This window comes from Misgurnus anguillicaudatus, chromosome 24 (assembly GCF_027580225.2).
Source record: "Misgurnus anguillicaudatus chromosome 24, ASM2758022v2, whole genome shotgun sequence".
In the NCBI taxonomy this organism is placed as follows: domain Eukaryota; kingdom Metazoa; phylum Chordata; class Actinopteri; order Cypriniformes; family Cobitidae; genus Misgurnus; species Misgurnus anguillicaudatus.
This window is the reverse complement of record NC_073360.2, coordinates 37,186,707-37,207,298: the sequence shown is the minus strand read 5'-3', so window position 1 is coordinate 37,207,298 and position 20,592 is coordinate 37,186,707. Positions and strand designations below refer to the sequence as shown.

Here is a 20,592-nt window from a genome sequence, read left to right as displayed (position 1 = left end):
GTAGTTTAGCAATTAAACTAAATGTCTTTACAATTTCAAGAATGTCTTTACTCAACTTCAGCAAAAACAAAGACGATTTTACAAACAACAGACTTTGGCGAGCTCGCACGGCCAGTAGTTAAAGGTGCATCGTGTAGATTTTAGCGGCATCTAGCAGTGAGATTGTGAATTGCAACCAACGGCTCAGTCCATCATTCAGCGAAACGCATAGAGAAGCTACAGTAGCCGCCAAAGGATAAACATGTTGTTGTACAGAACTGATAAAACCAAAGACAGTAAAAGAAATGAACAGAGCGACCCCATTGGATTCAACGGAGACAAGTGTAGTCAATTAGAAGCACGCATTTCCTGGGTGTCGAGCGTACTGTGCAGACTCAAACTGAGCTTAATTTCGTAGATGTCACATGAGCAACCGGTCTGACAATTGTAAGTCTTCTAATAGCCGTGCCACGTGAAATCTGAATCACCTACCGAATCTCGCAGAGACGGCGAGCGTAAACAGAAGCGAATTTTGGTAAGTATTCTGAATAATAATCTCCCTTGACTTTATGCCTTCACGTCCACCCGATTTAGTAATTTCTCTACTGTGCGACAGAGAGTCGCAGGTTATGACGCAATGGTTAGCCTATTTTTACAAAAACTGCTTCTACTGGGCCATACCATAAGATACATGGTAATGGAGCCTTTTATAAATTTCCGTGTTTCTTTAGAAATAATTAATGGACAAATGGAGTCTTTAAACGCTCAGATGTAAAGTTATTTGCTGTCAAAGTGACGCCAAAATGAATGGGAATCAATGGAATGCTAACAGCAGGTGGGTGTTCGCTAAGCAATGGCGGTGTCCGGGGAAGCTTCAATAAAATATGAAACCCTGCCCCCCTGGAAAAAACGCACTCTGTGCAGCAGTTTGTCTATTTAGGGCTACTGTAGAAACATGGCGGCACAAACTGGCAACTTCCATGTAAGGTGACCCCAAAGAGTATAGGAGCACAAGAGGGGAAACTCAATAGAACGTTCCATTGCAACACCAGCGCCCAGCAGCAGCCCCACGAATCCGCCATTTTGGAATGAAAGCGACTCTGGAGTCAACTAGAAGTAATGGCAATATCAGCTACTTTGTACATTAAAAGATCAAATTTAAACTGAATGATGATAACACATAATAACATACAATCAGACCAGTGATCATTAATCCCTTTTTACAGCTTATTTTCAGATATTTAGACAAGTCTTCCACTTTCATATAGGCTAATTTTACATACATACATAGCGACATAAACTCATCCACACATAATATTTTGGCTCCATATACATACACATATACATCTGAATTGCTCGAAATGGATTAAGTAAAAAAACACAGCCACTGTGGCCAAAAGCAGGGCTCGAAATTGCGACCATTTTGGTCGCATATGCGACCGAAATTTAATCTGTGCGACCTTAAAATATATTTGGGAGCATTTGTGCGACTGCCCATTTTGTTGTGACGCGAGTTGATTGTGATCCTGCGTGCTGGCGCTGTCCCAGGTTCAGTGTTCTCTCCAACGATACATAACCAATCAAATTTCACCATTAAGTTCTTGAGTTTAATGAAGACCGCAGATTGGCTAATATGAGCGTCAGTCATTCCTTGTTTCAGTGAAGCGCGGAAATGTGAAAAGACGAACGCGTCGCGAGCATGACGGGAGCGAGACGATTACAGCCAAGGTTATTACTGTTTCTTTGACGACGATCGGGATTCAAATGTAACTCCACCACCGGAAAATACGAGTTGACGTTAAACCTTTCAGAGAGAGTGGCTTAAAGATTTCGAGTGTCTATGAAAATGTAACTGTTTACTGTAAATCCTGTAAAACGGTGTTAATGGCGGAATCAAAACATTTTAAGCGCCAGACGTACCTTGCTTAAACATGGCGAAAGTGCCAAAAACACAAGACGTGTCATGACAAATGTGTTTATTATTGATGGAGACACCGACCTGTCTGTCAGTGTGTTTAATGGTGTATGTGCGCATGCGCTGGTGAATGGACATTCGACAAACATCCTTGTGGTCCATGTTGCTGTGGAATACGACAATGCTGATGGTATGTTTTTGTTGTATTTTTTAAAACATTGCCTATTTAGTAGTAAAAGCATCCTGGTAATGCATTTATCAATACCAATATATATTAGCCTTCTATATTAGGGTCACTTTTGTAATGTCACAATTAATCAGTGTTTTACGTGTTTGCTAGATTTTCTATGTAATCTTAATCATGTTAAGTTACCTGTAATTGTTAAATTATTATTGCTGCTATACTATTTCAACAGCATTTGGGTATTAATTTAGGAATTTATGCAGCAAAAAATAAAATAAAATAAAATAGAAGACCAACTTTTAAATGCTGGCCATAGGACGTGTAAAGCCCGGTGGTGGTGTTTTATTTTTAATAAAATAAATCTATTAACATTTACATTGTAGTTGTGGTACTTTTTAATTTTTGGATGGATGCGCCTAAATTTTTGCTGGTGCTCCTAACTCTTTAAAGTTGGGAGCACCAGTGCTACCAAATAAAAAAGTTAATTTTGAGCCCTGAAAAGTGACAATTATAGGATAACAGACAGAACGATGCATCATTTTCTATAAGATTATAATGTTTGTAGCGGGATCCAGGGGATTAATATGTATAAAATATATTTCATACCTAGTGAAGTTGGTAACTAATAATAGTAGTAAATGTGCAAAGTAGCATAAAATAAATTAAATTACATAATAAAGCAAGAAAAAACTACCTCAAATGTGTATCTATTTAATGATTGGACTCCACAGCTGATAACAACAACAAATCAACACATACGTAGCAAGTGAACACATTTTTAATTTAAGAAATTGCGCTTCTGATTTGGCTGTGAGATTCGCTGAGAATGAATTGAGAATGAAATGGCTGTGAGAATTTTCATTCCAAAATGGCGGCCGCGCTACTGAAGCGCCACTTAGTGACTGTTGCCAAAAACAAATGAGAGTTTCCCCTCTTGTGCTTCTATACTCCTTGGTGACCCTCTGTGTATGTAGATAAAAATGTCTCATTCTAAGGTAATAAAAACATAACGGTTGATTATGTAAGGTCTTTATACACCACTGATAATATTATATTGCATTTCTGTCAAGAGATCCTTCTAAAAGTTACACACTGCACCTTTAAACAGGAAAGGTGTTGACTGAAAACGAAAAGGTAACTTACATATGCGGTGATGTTAACAATAAAAACTCAAAAATTTCGCCATCAACAAACCAACAGAAGCATTATTTTCCACAACACCGTGAGCCGCCTGAGGAAATCTTGAGTTTCGTTGAGTGGAACCAAAAAGTCAGCCGCGACAGCGGAGTTAGCAACATAACGTTACCTAATATAACCGATGTCCATCGCGTATGCAGATTCATAAACGCTATTTTCTTCTCACTGACATTCAGACATTAAAACAGAATCAAACGGTAAAAATAAAAACAAGTAATTATGCTAGATGATTACCTCAAAGCCTTTCGTGTTTTGGCGTCTCCGTGTTTATTTGGTTCAGAGTTCTCCTTCTTCTTCTTCTTCTTCTGTTGTTTAAATGGCGGGTGGCAAACCAACTTAAGGTGCATTTACCGCCACCTACTGGATTGGAGTATGGAGCACTACTTGGTTGAATACATTTGGTGATAAGAAAAAAAAACAGGAAAAGAAAAATTAATTTATTTAAAGATATTTAATGATTAACGCTATATCTTTTTTAACAGTTCGGTATCCTTTAAATATTTTAATAACTCCTCACGTATTTTATAATTTGTTCCTTCTCCTAATATTTCCTTGAGTGAAAGACTACTTACATTCCCATTCTTTAGTAACTGAACCAGTTCAATTCTTTCTCTGTTGTATGCTATACATTCTAGTAATACATGCTTTACTGTCTCTGGATATCCACATTTATCACAATTACCTGTTTCATGTTTACCTATTTTATATAGACTTTGATTTAGTGCCGAATGCCCAATACGTAACCTGGTTATTATTACATCATTTTTCCTGTTATTTATCATCGTTCTTTCCACACCCACTTTTCTTTGTATACTATATAGATGTCTTCCTCTTATTTCATTGTCCCATAATCTCTGCCAACTCTTTTTCACTTCATTCCCAATTATCCCCTTTATTTCCGCTTTACTTAGCTGCAATCTGATGTTGATTTTGGGATCTTGTAATGCTTCCTTTGCCAGTTTATCAACTTCCTCGTTTCCCTTTACTCCAATATGGGCTGGAACCCACAAAAACCTTACTTTTACCCCTGAGCGCTTTATGTTATATACCTTCTGTAATGTTTCGTTTAAAATATCTTGTCTGGCTAAAGATGATCCACTTTCTAAACTTTGCAGAACTGAAAGTGAGTCTGTACATATCACACTACTGTTAGGTTGCTTTTCTTCTACCCAATTTAAAGCCAATAACATGGCTACAAGTTCTGTTGTAAAAACAATTATATGATCAGTCGCTCTTTTTGCTATTCTAATATTGTACTGAGGAATATAAACAGCTGCAGCTGCTCTACCTGTTTTTGGATCTTTGGATCCATCTGTGAATATGTGAGTCATGTTGCTATATGCTTGATTAATGTATTGTTGAACCATTATTTTTAATGGCAAATTTAGTTCATCTTTATGCATCTCACTATGTATGAATAGGTCTATTTCTGGCATTGGCATTCTTCTTCTATGGCTCTGGTTTGGTTTAAGTTGTTTGGGGGGGTTAACTTGGATCACGTGCGAAACCTTAGCCAATCATTAAGTGTGTTTGAATTCATGCGACACCACAAGAACCGAGAGGCGGTTGATGTCAAGATACCGCGAGAGCGATTCGAGAAATCATACGGAGAAGTCTAATTTCGAATCGCTCTCGCGGTACTTTGATGGCATCAGCCTGCCATATTTTGCAGAGCCAAATGAAGTTGAACCTTACAGTCTATGAGTCAAGCTCAACGCACCTAATAACTAAACGAAAACATTAGCACATTAGCGTTTATTTTACTAGGTCACATAGAAGAACAAATCTCGAAAATTAAAGTTAACTTTTCAATGTGACGTCAACATAAGAGCCATTTCAGACAGGCCATTGCGATCTTTGCTTTATATTAAATATTGTGTCTTAACTTTTGTTTTTAAGCTCTTTGGACAAAAGCTAAATGTTTATCAGGCTGAGCAGTTAACTCTTATTATTACTGTTCGTCTGAATAAAGACATCCAGATATTAAAATCATTTTCATCAAACTTCAAACTCTCCTCAAAGTCCCTTAGGAGTAATGGAATTGCAAATATGAAAAGATGAAATGATTTTAAGTAAAACCGAATAATCTTTGTCATGGAAATGGAGCCATTTATTTTCTTTCTGTAATTGTACAAAAACTTTAAAACATGAATCTTATACAAAAATATGTTAACACAAATATTATATACAGAAATGCATTACATGTAAAGCATACATGAACACATTCACAAAAGTACACAATCTTACAGTTCTGTTTATTTTAGTATTTGTACTTTTATAAACAATATGACAAACTCGCTGCAGGTCTCTTTGAGAAACTCTTTCCTAATCAACAGATCTCACACAGGTAAAGGACTGTAGCAGAATTAATGTCACTTTCATTGTTATTTCACACACACACACACACACACACACACACACACACACACACACACACACACACACACACACACACACACACACACACACACACACACAAACGCACACAACACACACACAAGGATGTCGTCTTCAAGTCTCTTTTGCTTGTGTTGATTGAAGCTGTTATTTATTGTTTCACCTCTTGTTATGAATTCATCTTTACTGTGATTCTGAGAAAATACAGAAACAGCACATTTCTTTAAGAGTGAAGTAAAACTGACCTCTCTCCTTTTACTCACATTTGATATTAGAAAAATACAGTTTAAGTGGAGAAAACTACACTGAAAAAAATGATTCATTGAATTTAATAAATTTTTTAAGGTAAGTGGTTGCAATCAATTTATTTAAGCTACATTTAAACAAAAGTTTTATATTTCATTTTACGTTACTAATCTTTTTTTGTTTAAATGTAGCTTAAATAAATTGATTTTTAAAAAAAATTATTAAAAAATTAATTAAATTCAATGAATCTTTTTTTCAGTGTACGGAGACTAAATTAGAGTTTATTATTGTATATTATCCAATTAAAGACTTAATCAAATAAACATCACTAGATGACATGACATTTTTAAATATATAATACAAATCATTTCTCACCTTAGGTTTCTCAGTTTGTAATTTGAATCATTTGTCAGATCAGAGATCAGCTTCAATCCTTTATCTCCCAGATTATTCTGAGACAAACTCAGAGCTCTCATGTGTGATGGGTTTGATCTCAGAGCTGAAGTCAGAGCAAAACAACCTTCAGCTTTGATATTACAAGAGCACAACCTGTAGAGAACAATGAAACACACTTTATTTTTATTTTTCATTTATCCATGTTTTAGTCATTTGTTATAATAGTGTTGGGATTTTTCAGCAGTGCTTTAAATTTCTATTAAATCCTTATGTAATTACATTGGCCCTCATTTATCATTCTTGCGTAGATACGGGCGTATATGTTGGCGTAAGATTATGCTTACACGCCTCTATACCTGCCCTTCATAAATGCCGCGGCTGAAAACGATCGTCATTAGAATAACACGCCCATATAAATTCAAGTCTCCGCCTCCCCCACGCCCTCATTTTACACCATAGACACACAGAAGACGGCAAAGAAGTGAAGCCGGGGAAGTGGAAAGAAACAAAAAAATTTTATTTGGGAGTTTAAAGCGTGGGATTAAAGACACATTAGTAATTGCATGACAATTTGTAATATTCTTATTCTTATTATTATTATTATTAATGACGCTTATATTTAGAAAAATTGTTGTTATTATTATTATTATTATTATTAACTGTTGCCTACATCTAAATTCTATGTCTGCTTAATGGTTAGGTTAAGTTTTTTTTAATAATATTTAAAAATGTTGTAGTAACTTCTGTAGTGTGTTGTTCTGTATTTCCATACAGTTGTTTGTTAGCTATATCTTACATGTTTTAGGCTAATTCATAATTTGAAGTAATAATAATTGTATTAGTAATTACGAATTATTATAATAATTCATTCCAAGGACCAAACTGTTGAATATTGGGAACAAATTCTATATTTATGGCCATACTTTAGACTAAATAAGAAAAATTATTGTTAATTTGTGTCCATAATGTAGCATAAAAGATAAATCGTGGCCATGATTTTTTCCGCATGTCATCATGATCGGATTCACGGCACACAAGCATCTAACCTTCATGTCTTTATTTATCAGCGAATATTTGCTAACTCTTACAGTCTCTCCGCACTCCATTTCAATTTCTTCTCCCTGTTCAATCTTAGCATTGATTTTTACTTTACATTTATGTATAAGGCTTGAATTCCATAACTTATTGCAAGACGTTTTCACAGATTCTCGAACTAGCAAATTATCAAAGTGCGTTCTGAGTTGAGCGGGCGGGGCTGATCGTAATTAGCGTGCGGAGCAGAATTTTCGGAAAGGCGCTCATGCGCTCTGATGGTAATATTACCACACCGCTCAACGCTCCGTTCACATGTTCTGTAAAACGTCAGGTAAAGCTTTGGTAAAGTCTCACAAATTAAACATTGAAGTCCATGTTGCATTAAAAATAAACACTGAAGTTTATAAAAAGTTTTTTTACAGTGGGTCATCATAATATATCATATATTTTAGTTTATCAGTGAGTTTTGAGGTGTTAGGAATTGTGTTTCTGCACATTTCCGAACTCAAAACATGCGTACACCACCTTCTGGTGTAGGATTTGAGCGTGCCGTACGCCAACGTCCATATTGATAAATCTCAAAGTCATCATGGTTTTGGGTGTACCCCAGGTGTGCGCTGGAAATTTGGTGTACGCACTTTTGATCAATGAGGGCCATTATGTTTTATTATCTAACACCACAACTATAATGTATGAAGAAGAAAACAATAACATGCAACAAGAAAGAAAAATAAATAAAAAACGTTTGTGGCAGCTGTAAGAACTTCAAGGTTACCAGGCTATCACTTTTAGTATAGCTTAGCATAATCCATTGAATCTGATTAGTCCATTAGCATCGCGCCTAAAAATAACCAAAGAGTTTTGATATTTTTCCTATTTAAAACTTGACTCTTCTGTAGTTACATCGTGTACTAAGACCGACGGAAATTAAAAGTTGTGATTTTCTAGGCAGATATGGCTAGGAACTATACTATAATTCTGGCGTAATTATCAAGGACTTTGCTGCCGTAATATGGCTGCAGGTGGCGCAGTGGTATTACGCTGTGCCCGAAAATAGTCCCCTGCTAATGAAAGATACTATGGGGACTATTTCCAGGCACTGCGTAATAACACTACGCCGCCTGCACCAATGTTACGGCAGCAATGTCCTTGATTCTATGGATTTTGCTAAGCTATGCTAAAAGTGTTAGCGCCAGACCCAGAGATCAGCTGAATGAATTCCAAAATGGTACAAATCAAATGTTTAACTTCAGGGGAGATGGAAAATGAGCATATTTTTTTTAAAGTGGAGTGTCCCTTTAAGATTAAATGGAAAAGCAATAGTATAGTTTTATTAACTTTTACCTAGCACCAAAACAATAACCTAATGTGTAATTCAGTTTCTTTTTACATTCCGACTTTTATTATTTGCAAAGTTTCTAGACACATCTTTAGCAATTGTGCAACTTGCCCAAAGAAGTGAATTGTTTTTAATGAAGTCGAGGTTTTGCTAAGAAAAGCTTGATATTATATAGAGGGTTTTGCAGCTAAAAAGTGTCAAAATTTTTAAATACCAATTAACTAACTAAAGTGACATTTGTAAAAATGTCAATTTTTGACTAATAACCTTTACATTGCCATTGCAGTGAAATTACTGAACCTAAACATAAGAGCCTGATAAATAATGCTTATTTACAACAACAAAAAAACATGTCAGATGTTTTGTATCTTAACTTCTTATTTTTAACTGTTTTATACTTTTATTCCTGTTTTATTCTTTTTTCACACATTTAAACAGTTTTTATTAAAATCACATTTATTTTCCTTTAATTGATATTTTAAATGCATGTTTCTTTGATTTTTGTTTTCTCATTTCTATGTAAAGCACTTTGAATGACCTTTGTGTATGAAATGTGCTATATAAATAAACTTGCCTTGCCTTGCCTAACTCTTCATGTGTCTCTACAATTAACAGCTTCATATCTCTTTGAGAACCATATCATGTGTGACTACAGAAGGATGATCTTACTTCAGTATCTCCAGTTTACAGTGGCGATTCTCCAGTACAGCAGACAGCAGCTTCACTCCTAAATCTCCAAGATTATTATTACACAGACTCAGTCCTCTCAGATGGAATGGGTTCGATGTCAAAGCTGAAGACAGAGCAACACAACCTTCATCTGTGATATTACAATCACTCAACCTGTAGAGAACAACGACATACACTTCAGTCTCTCACTTCACAACACAAACATCAGATCAACATGGATTTTCTTGTGTTAGTTTATGTAATATTTATAGTTTTTTATGTGATGGTCGGACTTTGTTTCTCACTGCTTTGTTTATCACCGACAAGACGATTATCCAGTTACAATCTTGCTGTCTGGTCTCTGGTGTATAATACAGTCTTGAGCTCTAGCATTTGTGCAGTGTGCTCTCTGTTTTTGACCCCTATTTGGTCTTTAGCTATCTGACCAGAAAGACACTTCACAATTTCACTCTGAGAATCACATCATGTGTGAATGATCTTACCAGAGTTTCTCCAGTTTACATTGAGGATTCTCCAGTACAGCAGAGAGATGCTCCATTCCTGAATCTCCAAGATTATTTAAAGACAGATGCAGTTCTCTCAGGTGTGATGGGTTTGATGTCAGAGCTGAAGTCAGAGCAGCACAACCTTCAACTTTGATTTTACAAGAACACAACCTGTAGAGAACAATGACACACACTTCACTCTTCTCATTTCACCACACACACATCTGATCAATGTCATTACTATAGGGATAACATTTTAATTTTTTTCATGCTTCCCAAATCCGTTAGTGCCATGTTTTCAAAATATCAATACGACAATACATCATCATGAACGCCTGACGATAGGGAGGTATACTTTCACTTTCTGTGTCTGTCTCACGGGTGCACATGTCTCCGCAACTTACTGACGAGATGCACATGATATTGCATGCAAATTATCGTCCATCCCTACTAAACAGGAAAAACGCTGGCAACTACATTAACAAGTCCCAGCGCATGCGTCAACAGGGCCGGAGTGGGACTCATTTTCAGCTCTGGAGTTTTAAGCCTTAGACCGGCCAACTGTAGTTCACGACTGACTATTAAAATAATATCATTAAATCATCCGTAGTATATAAGTCTGCAGTAGTGCACTGTTCTTGCAGCCTTGCAAATTCATTGTACTTTTCAAATATATCATTTCCAATTTATATCAAATATATATCAAATACAGCAGCCTAAACAATTATGATTTTTGCCATATTTGTGCCTCCCTGCCATTAGACATTTTAATATTATCGAAGTAAACTTCTGAATTCTATTATTTGAAAACTACTGAAAGGGAACAAATGTGTTTGGGTGTTCCCCTATATTACGATTTCTAAAAAATGTGGGTCTTGAGATTACCTGTTGGGTTGATAAAGTTTGGAAACCCCTGATATCATATACAATAGCGTAAGCAAGAATTATCAAGTATGCATTGGAAACAAATGGAAAAAATCTGATTTATAATTTTTTAGTACTTAGATCATGTCTATTGCCAAATAACGTAGGCTAAGGTAGACCTACATTGTGTCAAAAAAAAGAAAACATCATATGGAACTTACTTTTGAAACTTAGCATCTTTCAAATAAACTGATGAGTTTTGCATCAAATAGATTTTTGTTCCTCTCCTCTTGCAATAAACAATGAATAATGAGATGATTCATTGTTCCATCTGTGACTTGGATAAAAAATAAAATTATATATCCTTTTCCTTAGAGGCTGTTTGAATCAAGATGTGCTCAAGTTTATTTTAAATATAGACTAGTGGCAAGCACACTCAAATATAGACGCGTCTGAAACAAAACTCGCGAGTGCTTTGAAAAGCAAAAGAAAGCGGCGCGTCCTGCGTTTTTAATCCGTTTTAGATGTTATTAACCCTCACGCAAGAATTATTCCAATAAGTGGTTGGGACAAGGGACACAATCAACTTGGAAATAAAGCAGCAAGGATATATCTCACCCGCAAATACCCGAATGGGGCTGTTGTGAGTGCTGGTAGCCTAGGGACAGCATTTAATCTCAAAACATCATATGATCTTACTTCAGTATCTGCAGTTTACATTGAGGATTCTTCAGTACATCAGAGAGCAGCTTCACTCCTGAATCTTTGAGATTATTATTACACAGATTCAGTTCTCTCAGATGTGATGGGTTTGACCTCAGACCTGAAGTAAGGGCAACACAACCTTCATCTGTGATATTCCAAGAACTTAACCTTGGTAAAGAAAAAAAATCATGTTTAAAATGACATCATTAATAAAGTTTTAAGATTGAAGTGAATATTCACACTTACTGAACAATTCTGGATTCACAAATCACAGGCAGCAGCTTCTGAAGAAATTTCAGTGATTGAGCATTGATTCCTTTAACAAACGGATTCATAGTAAAGTTCTTCAGCTCCTGTTTTGATGTCAGCATCACTGAAACTAAAGCTGACCACTGATATGAAGAGAGTTTGCTGTTACTTAATATTATAGATGTCAGATATTGTTGGACTTCCTCCACTAGTGAAGGATCATCCAGTTTATTTAGACAGAGAAAGAGATTGATGGATTTCTCTGGTGAAAGATTATTCTCGAGCGTCTGTCTGATGTAAGTGATTGTTTTTTCAAAGATCTGACGGTTGTAGCATGTCAGTAACCTCAGACCTGGTATGAGATTCTGATTTGACTTCAGTGACAAACCCAGAAGAAAACGAAGGAAAAGATCCAGATGTACGTTTTTCAACTTCACAGTCTCATCTATAGCTCTCTGATACAGATCAAGTATTGAAGGCTTACAACTTTGATTCATTTTAAATGCAGTCAACACACTTATGTTGTTGTTCATAAAGGCGAGGTGAACATGTAGAGCTGCTAGATGTTCCTGAATGCTCAGATGAGCAAAGCTGTAAACTTTTCTCTGACACAAACCAAACTCCTCTCTGAAGATCTGAGTACACAATCCTGAGTACACTGATGCTTCCGATACATCAATATCACACTCTCTCAGGTCTTCATCAAAGAAGATCAGATTGCCTTTCAGAAGATGCTCAAAAGCCAGTTTACCCAGTTTAAAGATCATGTCTTCATCTTTCTTCTCACAGTCCTTCTGGTGTTTGAAGTTTGTCAGAATGATCAGGAAGTGTGTGTACATTTGAGTGAGAGTCTTGGGGATCTCTCTTCTCTTTGCTTGACTCAATATTCTCTCTAGAACAGTGCCTGAAATCCAGCAGAAGACTGGGATGTGACACATGATGTAGAGACTCCTGGAAGACTTCAGGTGTGAGATGATTTTCTTGGCCAAACTCTTATGTCTGATTCTCTTCCTGAAGTATTCCTCCTTCTGTGGATCACTGAAGCCTCGTACCTCTGTGACTCGATCAACCCACATAAAGGGGATAAGATTAGCTGGTCTGCAGGTGATCCAGATGCGAGCAGAGGGAAACAGATTCCCCTTGATGAGGTTTGTCAGCATCACGTCCACTGAGGTTGATTTACGTACATCACACAACTTCACACTGCTGTAAAAATCCAGAGACAGACGACACTCATCCAAACCATCAAAGATGAACAACATTTTATATTTATCACTGAAGATTTCCATTTCTTTTGTCTCTGGGAAGAAAAGATGAAGAAGATCTAAAAGACTGAGTGTTTTGTCCTTCAACAAATTGATCTCTCTGAAAGGAAGTGGAAATATGAGGTGGACGTCCTGATTCTCTTTCTCTTCAGCCCAGTCCAGAATGAACTTCTGTACAGAGACTGTTTTTCCAATGCCAGCGACTCCCTTTGTCAGCACACTTCTGATGGGTTTGTTTTTTGCAGGTAAAGGTTTAAAGATGTCATTACATTTGATTGGTGTCTCCTCTGCCTCTCCACTTTTAATCTCTGTGATGTTGAGCTCTGTGTAGATCTCATTCAGTAGTGTTGGGTTTCTCTGCTTTGATGTTCCTGGATACAAACACTGAAACTTCTTTCTCAAATGTGATTTAAATGTGTTCAGAACTTCATTAATTTTAGAGTCATGGCTGAAAAATGAAAAAAGTACATGTATTGAGCAAATTAGATTTTTATTATCTGTTAAAAATCACAAATTTTGTGACGTAACATCTAAAGCAAACAATCAAATGTCAAATTATCTATAGTTTACCTGAATTCAGGACACACATATTGTGGTTGATTCACAGACTGATCAATCTTCATCTTTTTACAGACGGGTTCGGTTACGTCTGGTCTGGACATCAGGAAGAGAATTAATAATTATTCATTACATGTTTTAATTGATGTGCCTCTTTGTGTGAATAACACTGTGTTAAAGGGACATTCCACTTTTTTTGAAAATATGCTAATTTTCCAGCTCCCCTAGCGTTAAACATTTGAATCTTACCGTTTTGGAATCCATTCAGCTGATCTCTGGGTCTGACGCTAGCACTTTTAGCATAGCTTAGCATAAGCCATTGAATCTGATAAGACCATTAGCATCACGCTAAAACATAACCAGGGTTTTGATTTTTTCCTATTTGAAACTTGACTCTTCTGTAGTTACATTGTGTACTTAGACCAACAGAAAATTAAATGTGATTTTCTAGGCAGATATGGTTAGGAACTATACTCTCATTCTGGCGTAACAATCAAGGACTTTGCTGATGTAACATGACTGCAGCAGCCGAAGTGATTTTACCCAGTGCCCCGAAAATAGTCCCCTGCTTTTGAAAGTAACCAAGGGTACTATTTTCTGGCGGTACTATTATTACACAGAGAGACACAACTATGAAGTTTTGTTGATATACACATTTTGTTGATATATAATATCACTACGCCTTCTGCAGCCATGTTACAGCTGAAGTTTTCTTTGGTTATTTTTTAGCAAGATGCTAATGGTCCAATCAGATTCAATGGATTGTGCTTAGCTATGCTAAAAGTGCTAGCGCCAGACCCGGAGATCAGCTGAATAGATTCCAAAATGAAAGATTCAAATGTTTAACTCTAGGGGAGCTGGAAAATCAGCATGTGTTAAAAAAAGTGGAATATCCCTTTAAATGTAAATGTTATTTTTTTTTGTCAGGTCACCTCTTAAATGCTGTTGGTGTATCCATTGGCCTCTCATTCTTCATAGACATGCAACTGAAATCTGCATCTAATCTCTGCTGATAAACTGAAATATAACACACATATCAAATTAGTTTGTATTCAACAAATAACATTCATGTATTATTGAAAACAACATATAATCTTACATATCATCCTTTACAGTCTGTTGTTAAGACATAAAAACATACTGAATCGCTTTCAAACAAATGTGTAAATCAACAAACCTTTATAGTTGTGTCTCTCTGTGTGATTTTCTTACATGCATTAAACTTCATATACGACGAGGATGCAGCATTAAGTACTCGTGTTCCGTTAAAGCAACCGTTAAACTGTTTTACTCGAGATGTATTTAAATGAGCTATCAAAGATCAATATAACTGATGTACATCGCGTATGCAGATTCATATCTAAACGTTATTTTCTTCCTACTGACATTCCGACATTAAAACGGAATCAACCGGTAAAAATAAAAACCAATAGTTGTGTTAGTTGATTACCTCAAAGCCCTTCGGGTCTCCGAGTTTGTTTGGGGGGGGTCGCCTTCTTCTTTTGTGGGTTTACTGGCGGGTTGAAAACTAACTGTAAATGTGCATACCGCCACCTACTGTACTGGAGTGTGACGAGGATAATCTGCCTGATACTGGTTAAATTCTATTCATTAACGCGGTGTTTTTACTCATCATTGCTATTATTAACACATCCGTTGTTGTCCCTTCATTTAAAATATTACCCATTGTGAATTCTGTAATACACATGTCTTTTACTTCTTTATGATATTGTTTTCTGCTGATATAACATGCTCCACTGTCTTCATTTCCTGACACACATCACAAAGACCTGTGTTGTGTTTGCCTATGATGTTGCATAGTATTGTCCCATTCTTAATCTCGTAAATATTGTATATTCCTTTCTTCTTATGATTGATATTATTTTGCTTTAATTTACTTAAATAAAAATCTCTTTCTTTCATGCATGAGTATCATTGCATAGTAGGAAAAATATTTTGGAAGTATTTTGATAAATGATGGAAAGCACACAGTTGACAAAATGTCCAAATCGTTTAGTGGCGACTAACGTTTGCAGAATTAAAGTTTCTGTTTACAAAATATATGTGTTTGTGTGTACTGTGTAATAATTATGTATATATAAATACACACACATACATGTATCATTTTAAGAAAAATATATATTTATATAATAAATATTTATATTTATGTTATATAAATTATATATATAAACATGTATATACACATGCAAATGATTCTTAATTTTGTGTGTGTGTGTTTATTAATTTATAATTATTATACACAGTACATCCACATAAATTATGTAAACAGAAACTTGATATGATTTTAAGTGAAATAATCCTTGTCACAGATATGGACTCATTTATTTTCTTTTGCTGATTGTACAAAATCTTTTTTAAAACATGAATATACAAAAATATGTCAACACAAATATTATATAAAGAAATGCATTACAATTAAAGCATACATGAACACATTGGCACAGTTTCCCAGAAAGGGTTGGATAAATCCAGGACCAGGCCTAGTTATATTGGGACACTTAAGTAGTTTTTACAAACATACCTAACAAATAAACAATACTGATGTGCATCTTAGGATGAAACAAAGTCACGGATAAATGTTGAAATATGCCAGTGCAAGATGTTTTTATATTAAGGTAGCTCAAACATGCATTTTAGTCTGGGACTAATGTAAGCACTGTCTGGAAAACTTCATATTGTGTACTTTTGTAAATCTTACAGTTAATTTGCATACAGTAGGTGATTGGTTTATGCCTAAGAGGGGAGGTGTCTATCAGCACTGAGTGAGGTTTGCTTAATGTATTATTACATTTTAATATTGAATTCTGTTGGTATATTAAATCAACCAAATTGTACCGCTTGCATTAAAATACTTCATATGAATTCTTCAAACAAAACCAGTTTCAGACAATCTGTGCATGCAGAATGCAGCATTTGACATACAGTTTGTCCTGAGAGCTGAACAGCTTGATGAGGTGTGAGACTTTGTCCCCAAACCATGATGGTGGCCTTCTTGGGGGTAGATGTGAATTATTTGAAAGAGTTTTCAGATGTTGATTCAACATGAATGTAATTTTTCTGAAAAATGGCTCCCTGTGGATCCAGCCATTTGAAGGCATTTGTCCGGGTTTGACACCATCTTACATTTTCAACTCTTGTTATGAGTTCATCTTTACTGTGATTCTGAGAAAACACAGAAACAGCACATTTATTTAAAGCAACACTCTACTTTTTTGAAAATAGGCTCCTTTTCAAGCTCCCTATAGACCCCTTCAAGGTTTGTAAACATTGAATGACTATCGGATGCGTGCGCAGCATGGGGTCAAACTGTTCATACCATTTAGGCTTTCTAGTTTAATCTAACAGAACTGAAAAATGATGACTTACCTCAAATGAAGTAAGCACTACAAACACAAGCCTCTTTGATCTTTGCATTGTTCCAGTCTGCATGTTTAAGTGCTTGCAGCCGCAGATGTTGTATTTTTTTGTTTTTGAGATTCTGCATGAATGGCGAAAACTTAACGGAAGACCTGGTGCGATTTTCACAGCCCACAACGTAAGTAGGCATTTTTGAGGATACCGAATAGTACGCAACTCAATCTGCTGTAATGGCTTTTCTGACCCCGACATGCGCAGTGGGAAACGCCTGTGATGTGAACCCTGAAGGGGTCTATTACTAGAGTTTATTATTTCGTATTATCCAATTAAAACCTTAATCAACTTAACATCATTAGATGACATGACATTTTTAAATGTATAATAAATACAAATCATTGCTCACCTTAGTTTTTTCTGTTTGTAATTTAAATCATTTGTCAGATCAGAGATCAGCTTCATTCCTAAATCTCCCAGATTATTATAAGATAAAATCAGATCTGTCAGGTGTGATGGGTTTAATCTCAGAGCTGAAGTCAGAGCAAAACAACCTTCATCTGTGATATTACAAGCAATCAACCTGTGAAGAACATTGACACACATTTTAGTCTTTCATTTTTCTTTCATACATGTTTTAGAAAATTTTAATTTAATAGTGTTGGGCTGTTTGAGCAGCGTGTCATGAACTTCTACTAAATCCTGGTGTAATCACATTATGTTTTATTATCTAACACCACATCTACACTGTATGAAGAAGAAAACAATGACAATAACATGCAACAAGAAACGAGAAATGAATGAGAAACGATTGTGTCAGTTGTAAGAACTTGATGAACTTGAATTCATGAAAACACAGTCCTTCAATTTGTTATTTCTTATTAGTTCAGAGTTGAGCAGTCTTCACATGTTAAAATGAAGCCAGCAGATGTGATCGATCATCACATTAGTTTGATTTGTTTTGTAGAAAATCTGGGGCCGTATTCACAAAGAATTTTATCTTACCACTAAGAGTACTCCTAAATCGCACTAAAAGATTTTAGCTAGGAGTTTTCTCTTAAAAGTTATTCACAACGCCTTTCAGGCCTACTTTTAGTAAGGAAAAATGATAACTCTTAAACTAAGAGTGAGTCTTCGTTGCTACGGATGACGTCAATTCTCATGCACGAGCTGCCTCGCAATGACCACGGTGATTGGTTGTTAGATGACAGGGCTGTCATGCGGAACATAACACAGATGCACCAAATCATGGAATTACATCGAAATATGTCTGTGTCCTAGACAAAATAATAATAGTAATGCCATCGAAATGCATATATAAAAGAAAAGCCGTGAATGAAATTAAATACCCAAATGAAAACCGCCATTTGCCTAATAATAAAAAACGACATTGCATTAACACTTGCTTGATTAATTTACATCATATTAGCCTAAATAGACTACTTAAAGCAAGATATGTTGCCCATATTGAAGAAGCCTAATGTAATAAATAAATGACGGTGGATTATGAACTCGCCAAAACGGAAAAGAAAGCCCAACTGGACGCAGGATCAGTTACTGCTGCTGTCCCAGTTGGTGCTGGAAAAAAGAAACATAATAAAAGGGAAATTCGGCATTGAGATATCAAGCAAAACTAAGCTTGGGAGACAGTGATGCGCGGGTCAATGTAAAAAACAACCGGCACCGGACCAAGGTTTTCAACTAACCGGCCCGCAACTCGGACCGCAAAAAATACAAAAAAAATTTACCGGACCCGCTCCCTGGCCCGCATTTTTTTAAAAGTAGTTATTGTTTAAAATAGTCAACTGGCATTTTTATTTCAAATGATCCGACCGACCGCGACCCGAATATCATGAAAAAATATTTTTGGATGACTCATAACCGCAGGCACCCGCTCATTTCGGATCAACCTCGCGTATCACTGGGAGAGGATTTGTTTGCAGATCAATGCAGCATTCCCGCTTGTGTCGTGGACCCCGGACGACTGCGAGAGGCGGTGGTATGCATTACAATCGCAGTCAAGGGCTGCAGCCTTTAAATTCTTTGTGAATACGGCCCCTGATCTGTAAGTAAAGGCATTTATCCTGGCATTTATGTTTGTTTGTCAAATGAGGAGCTCAGATGCAAAAGACGCAAAACACGCTAAAAATGCTTTTGGCACGTTTGGTCGCCGAGTTGCTGTTCGAACAAAGTGCTCAAAAGGGAAAAAAAAGTAAATGTGAAAATGTATAATGTTTTAAACTAAATTAAAGTAACAACCATGCATTAGGAAAACTAATCATTGCTTTATTTATAGTATATTTTCTATAGAGGTGTAAAACCATATTTTGGTGGATTGTTTTTTACTTTCATTGTTTAACTAGTTTGCCTATCCATTAAGTCTTAATAATGAATATCGAATCTTTATCGGCTCGAGCCCCAAGTCCAAGTAACAAAAAAAAAAATGCAGTGGAGGAAGAGAGATGCCTAAATAATTGCGGCTGGGTGCGGAGGCATGGACATTCCCATTTGGCTACCATATGATTTTAATGATGATTGACACAGGACTATTTAGGTTCCTTTCAAACTTATGTTAAAAGTATAGCCGCTAAAATATTATTATTAATAGTTTACTTTGATTATGGTGCCACGATCGCTGGACTATTCTGAAGTTGTTTTAAAGAAGAATAAAATTATTACTTTTCAGACGTCTCTGCGAAGTTACATGATTTGCGAGGTACATTTGCAAATGATTCATAAAGTCATACCTCTGCAGTTCTTTGAACAATTGTCTTTTAGAATTACTGTATGTTTAAACTCTTATGACAGCAATGTGACCGTTGATGCGCTGGTAGAGAGAGAGAGAGAGACTGAGAAAGAGACAGTGGAAATGATCGCTGTTATTTGAAGTTGGCTCTTGAAGTACAAAATACCTGATTAAGCTATTATACACATTTTTTTCGAGACGTTCTTGCGGTGACAATTTGTCTACGACCCGGTACTGGGTTGCGACCACGTGGTTGGGGACCTCTGATTTAGAGGGTTTTGCATCTGAACTCTTCATGTCTCTTAAAATTGACAACCAAACGTGTGACTACAGAAAAATGATCTTACTTCAGTATCTCCAGTTTACAGCGAGTATTCTCTAGTACAGCAGACAGCAGCTTTACTCCTAAATCTCCAAGTTTATTATCAGACAGACTCAGTTCTCTCAGGTGTGATGGGTTTGATGTCAGAGCTGATGACAGAGCAACACAACCTTCATCTGTGATATGACAAACACTCAAGCTGTAGAGAAAAATAACACTTCAGTCGCTCAGATCACAACACACACTTCAGATTAACATGGATATCCTTTTGTTAGTTTGTGTTATTTATAGTTTTTTATGTGGTGTTTGCTCTGCTGGACTGTTGATCAAATTTTGTTTCTCTCTGTTGGTTCTCTCTGGTCTTTAGCTATGTGACCTGTAAGACACTTCACAATTTTACTCTGACAATCACATCATGTGTGAATGATCTTACCAGAGTTTCTCCAGTTTACAGTCAGGATGCTCCAGTAGATCAGAGAGATGCTCCATTGCTAAATCTCCAAGATCATTATTAGACAGATTCAGTTCTCTCAGGTGTGATGGGTTTGATCTCAGAGCTGAAGTCAGAGCAGCACAACCTTCAACTGTGATATTACAAGAATTCAACCTGTAGAGAACAATGACACACACTTCACTCTCTCATTTCAC

At 36.2% G+C, this 20,592-nt stretch overlaps 2 protein-coding genes across 2 annotated transcripts in view; both read right to left on the bottom strand.

The window, feature by feature from the left end:
• The window catches only part of LOC129438574 (NACHT, LRR and PYD domains-containing protein 3), a 102,737-nt gene that overhangs the window by 30,456 nt on the left and 51,689 nt on the right, over positions 1–20,592 (bottom strand). Inside the window, exon 3 of the mRNA XM_073862943.1 lies at positions 13,517–13,600. Coding sequence (XP_073719044.1) covers positions 13,517–13,535 — 19 coding nt within the window. The 5' untranslated portion in view covers positions 13,536–13,600. The remainder of the gene's footprint in view (positions 1–13,516; positions 13,601–20,592) is intronic.
• Positions 5,764–11,413, bottom strand: LOC129438573 (uncharacterized). The gene is made up of 5 exons (XM_055197360.2): positions 11,346–11,413; positions 9,861–10,034; positions 9,358–9,531; positions 6,294–6,467; positions 5,764–5,866 (listed from the first exon to the last, which is right to left on the bottom strand). Exons 1-5 carry the CDS (start codon positions 11,396–11,398, stop codon positions 5,842–5,844), a joined length of 600 nt encoding a protein of 199 aa, XP_055053335.2. The 5' UTR covers positions 11,399–11,413; the 3' UTR covers positions 5,764–5,841.

What these genes read in the sequence shown, in the direction of transcription:
- LOC129438573 (XM_055197360.2), bottom strand. Translation starts at nt 11,398, where the DNA reads ATGCTGTCCCTAGGCTACCAGCACTCACAACAGCCCCATTCGGGTATT. An exon ending in CCCCATTCGGGTATTTGCGG is followed by an intron (nt 10,035 to 11,345) that starts GTGAGATATATC and finishes TGTTCTCTACAG; the next exon opens with GTTGTGTTCTTGTAAAATCA. An exon ending in TGTAAACTGGAGATACTGAA is followed by an intron (nt 6,468 to 9,357) that starts GTAAGATCATCC and finishes TGTTCTCTACAG; the next exon opens with GTTGTGCTCTTGTAATATCA.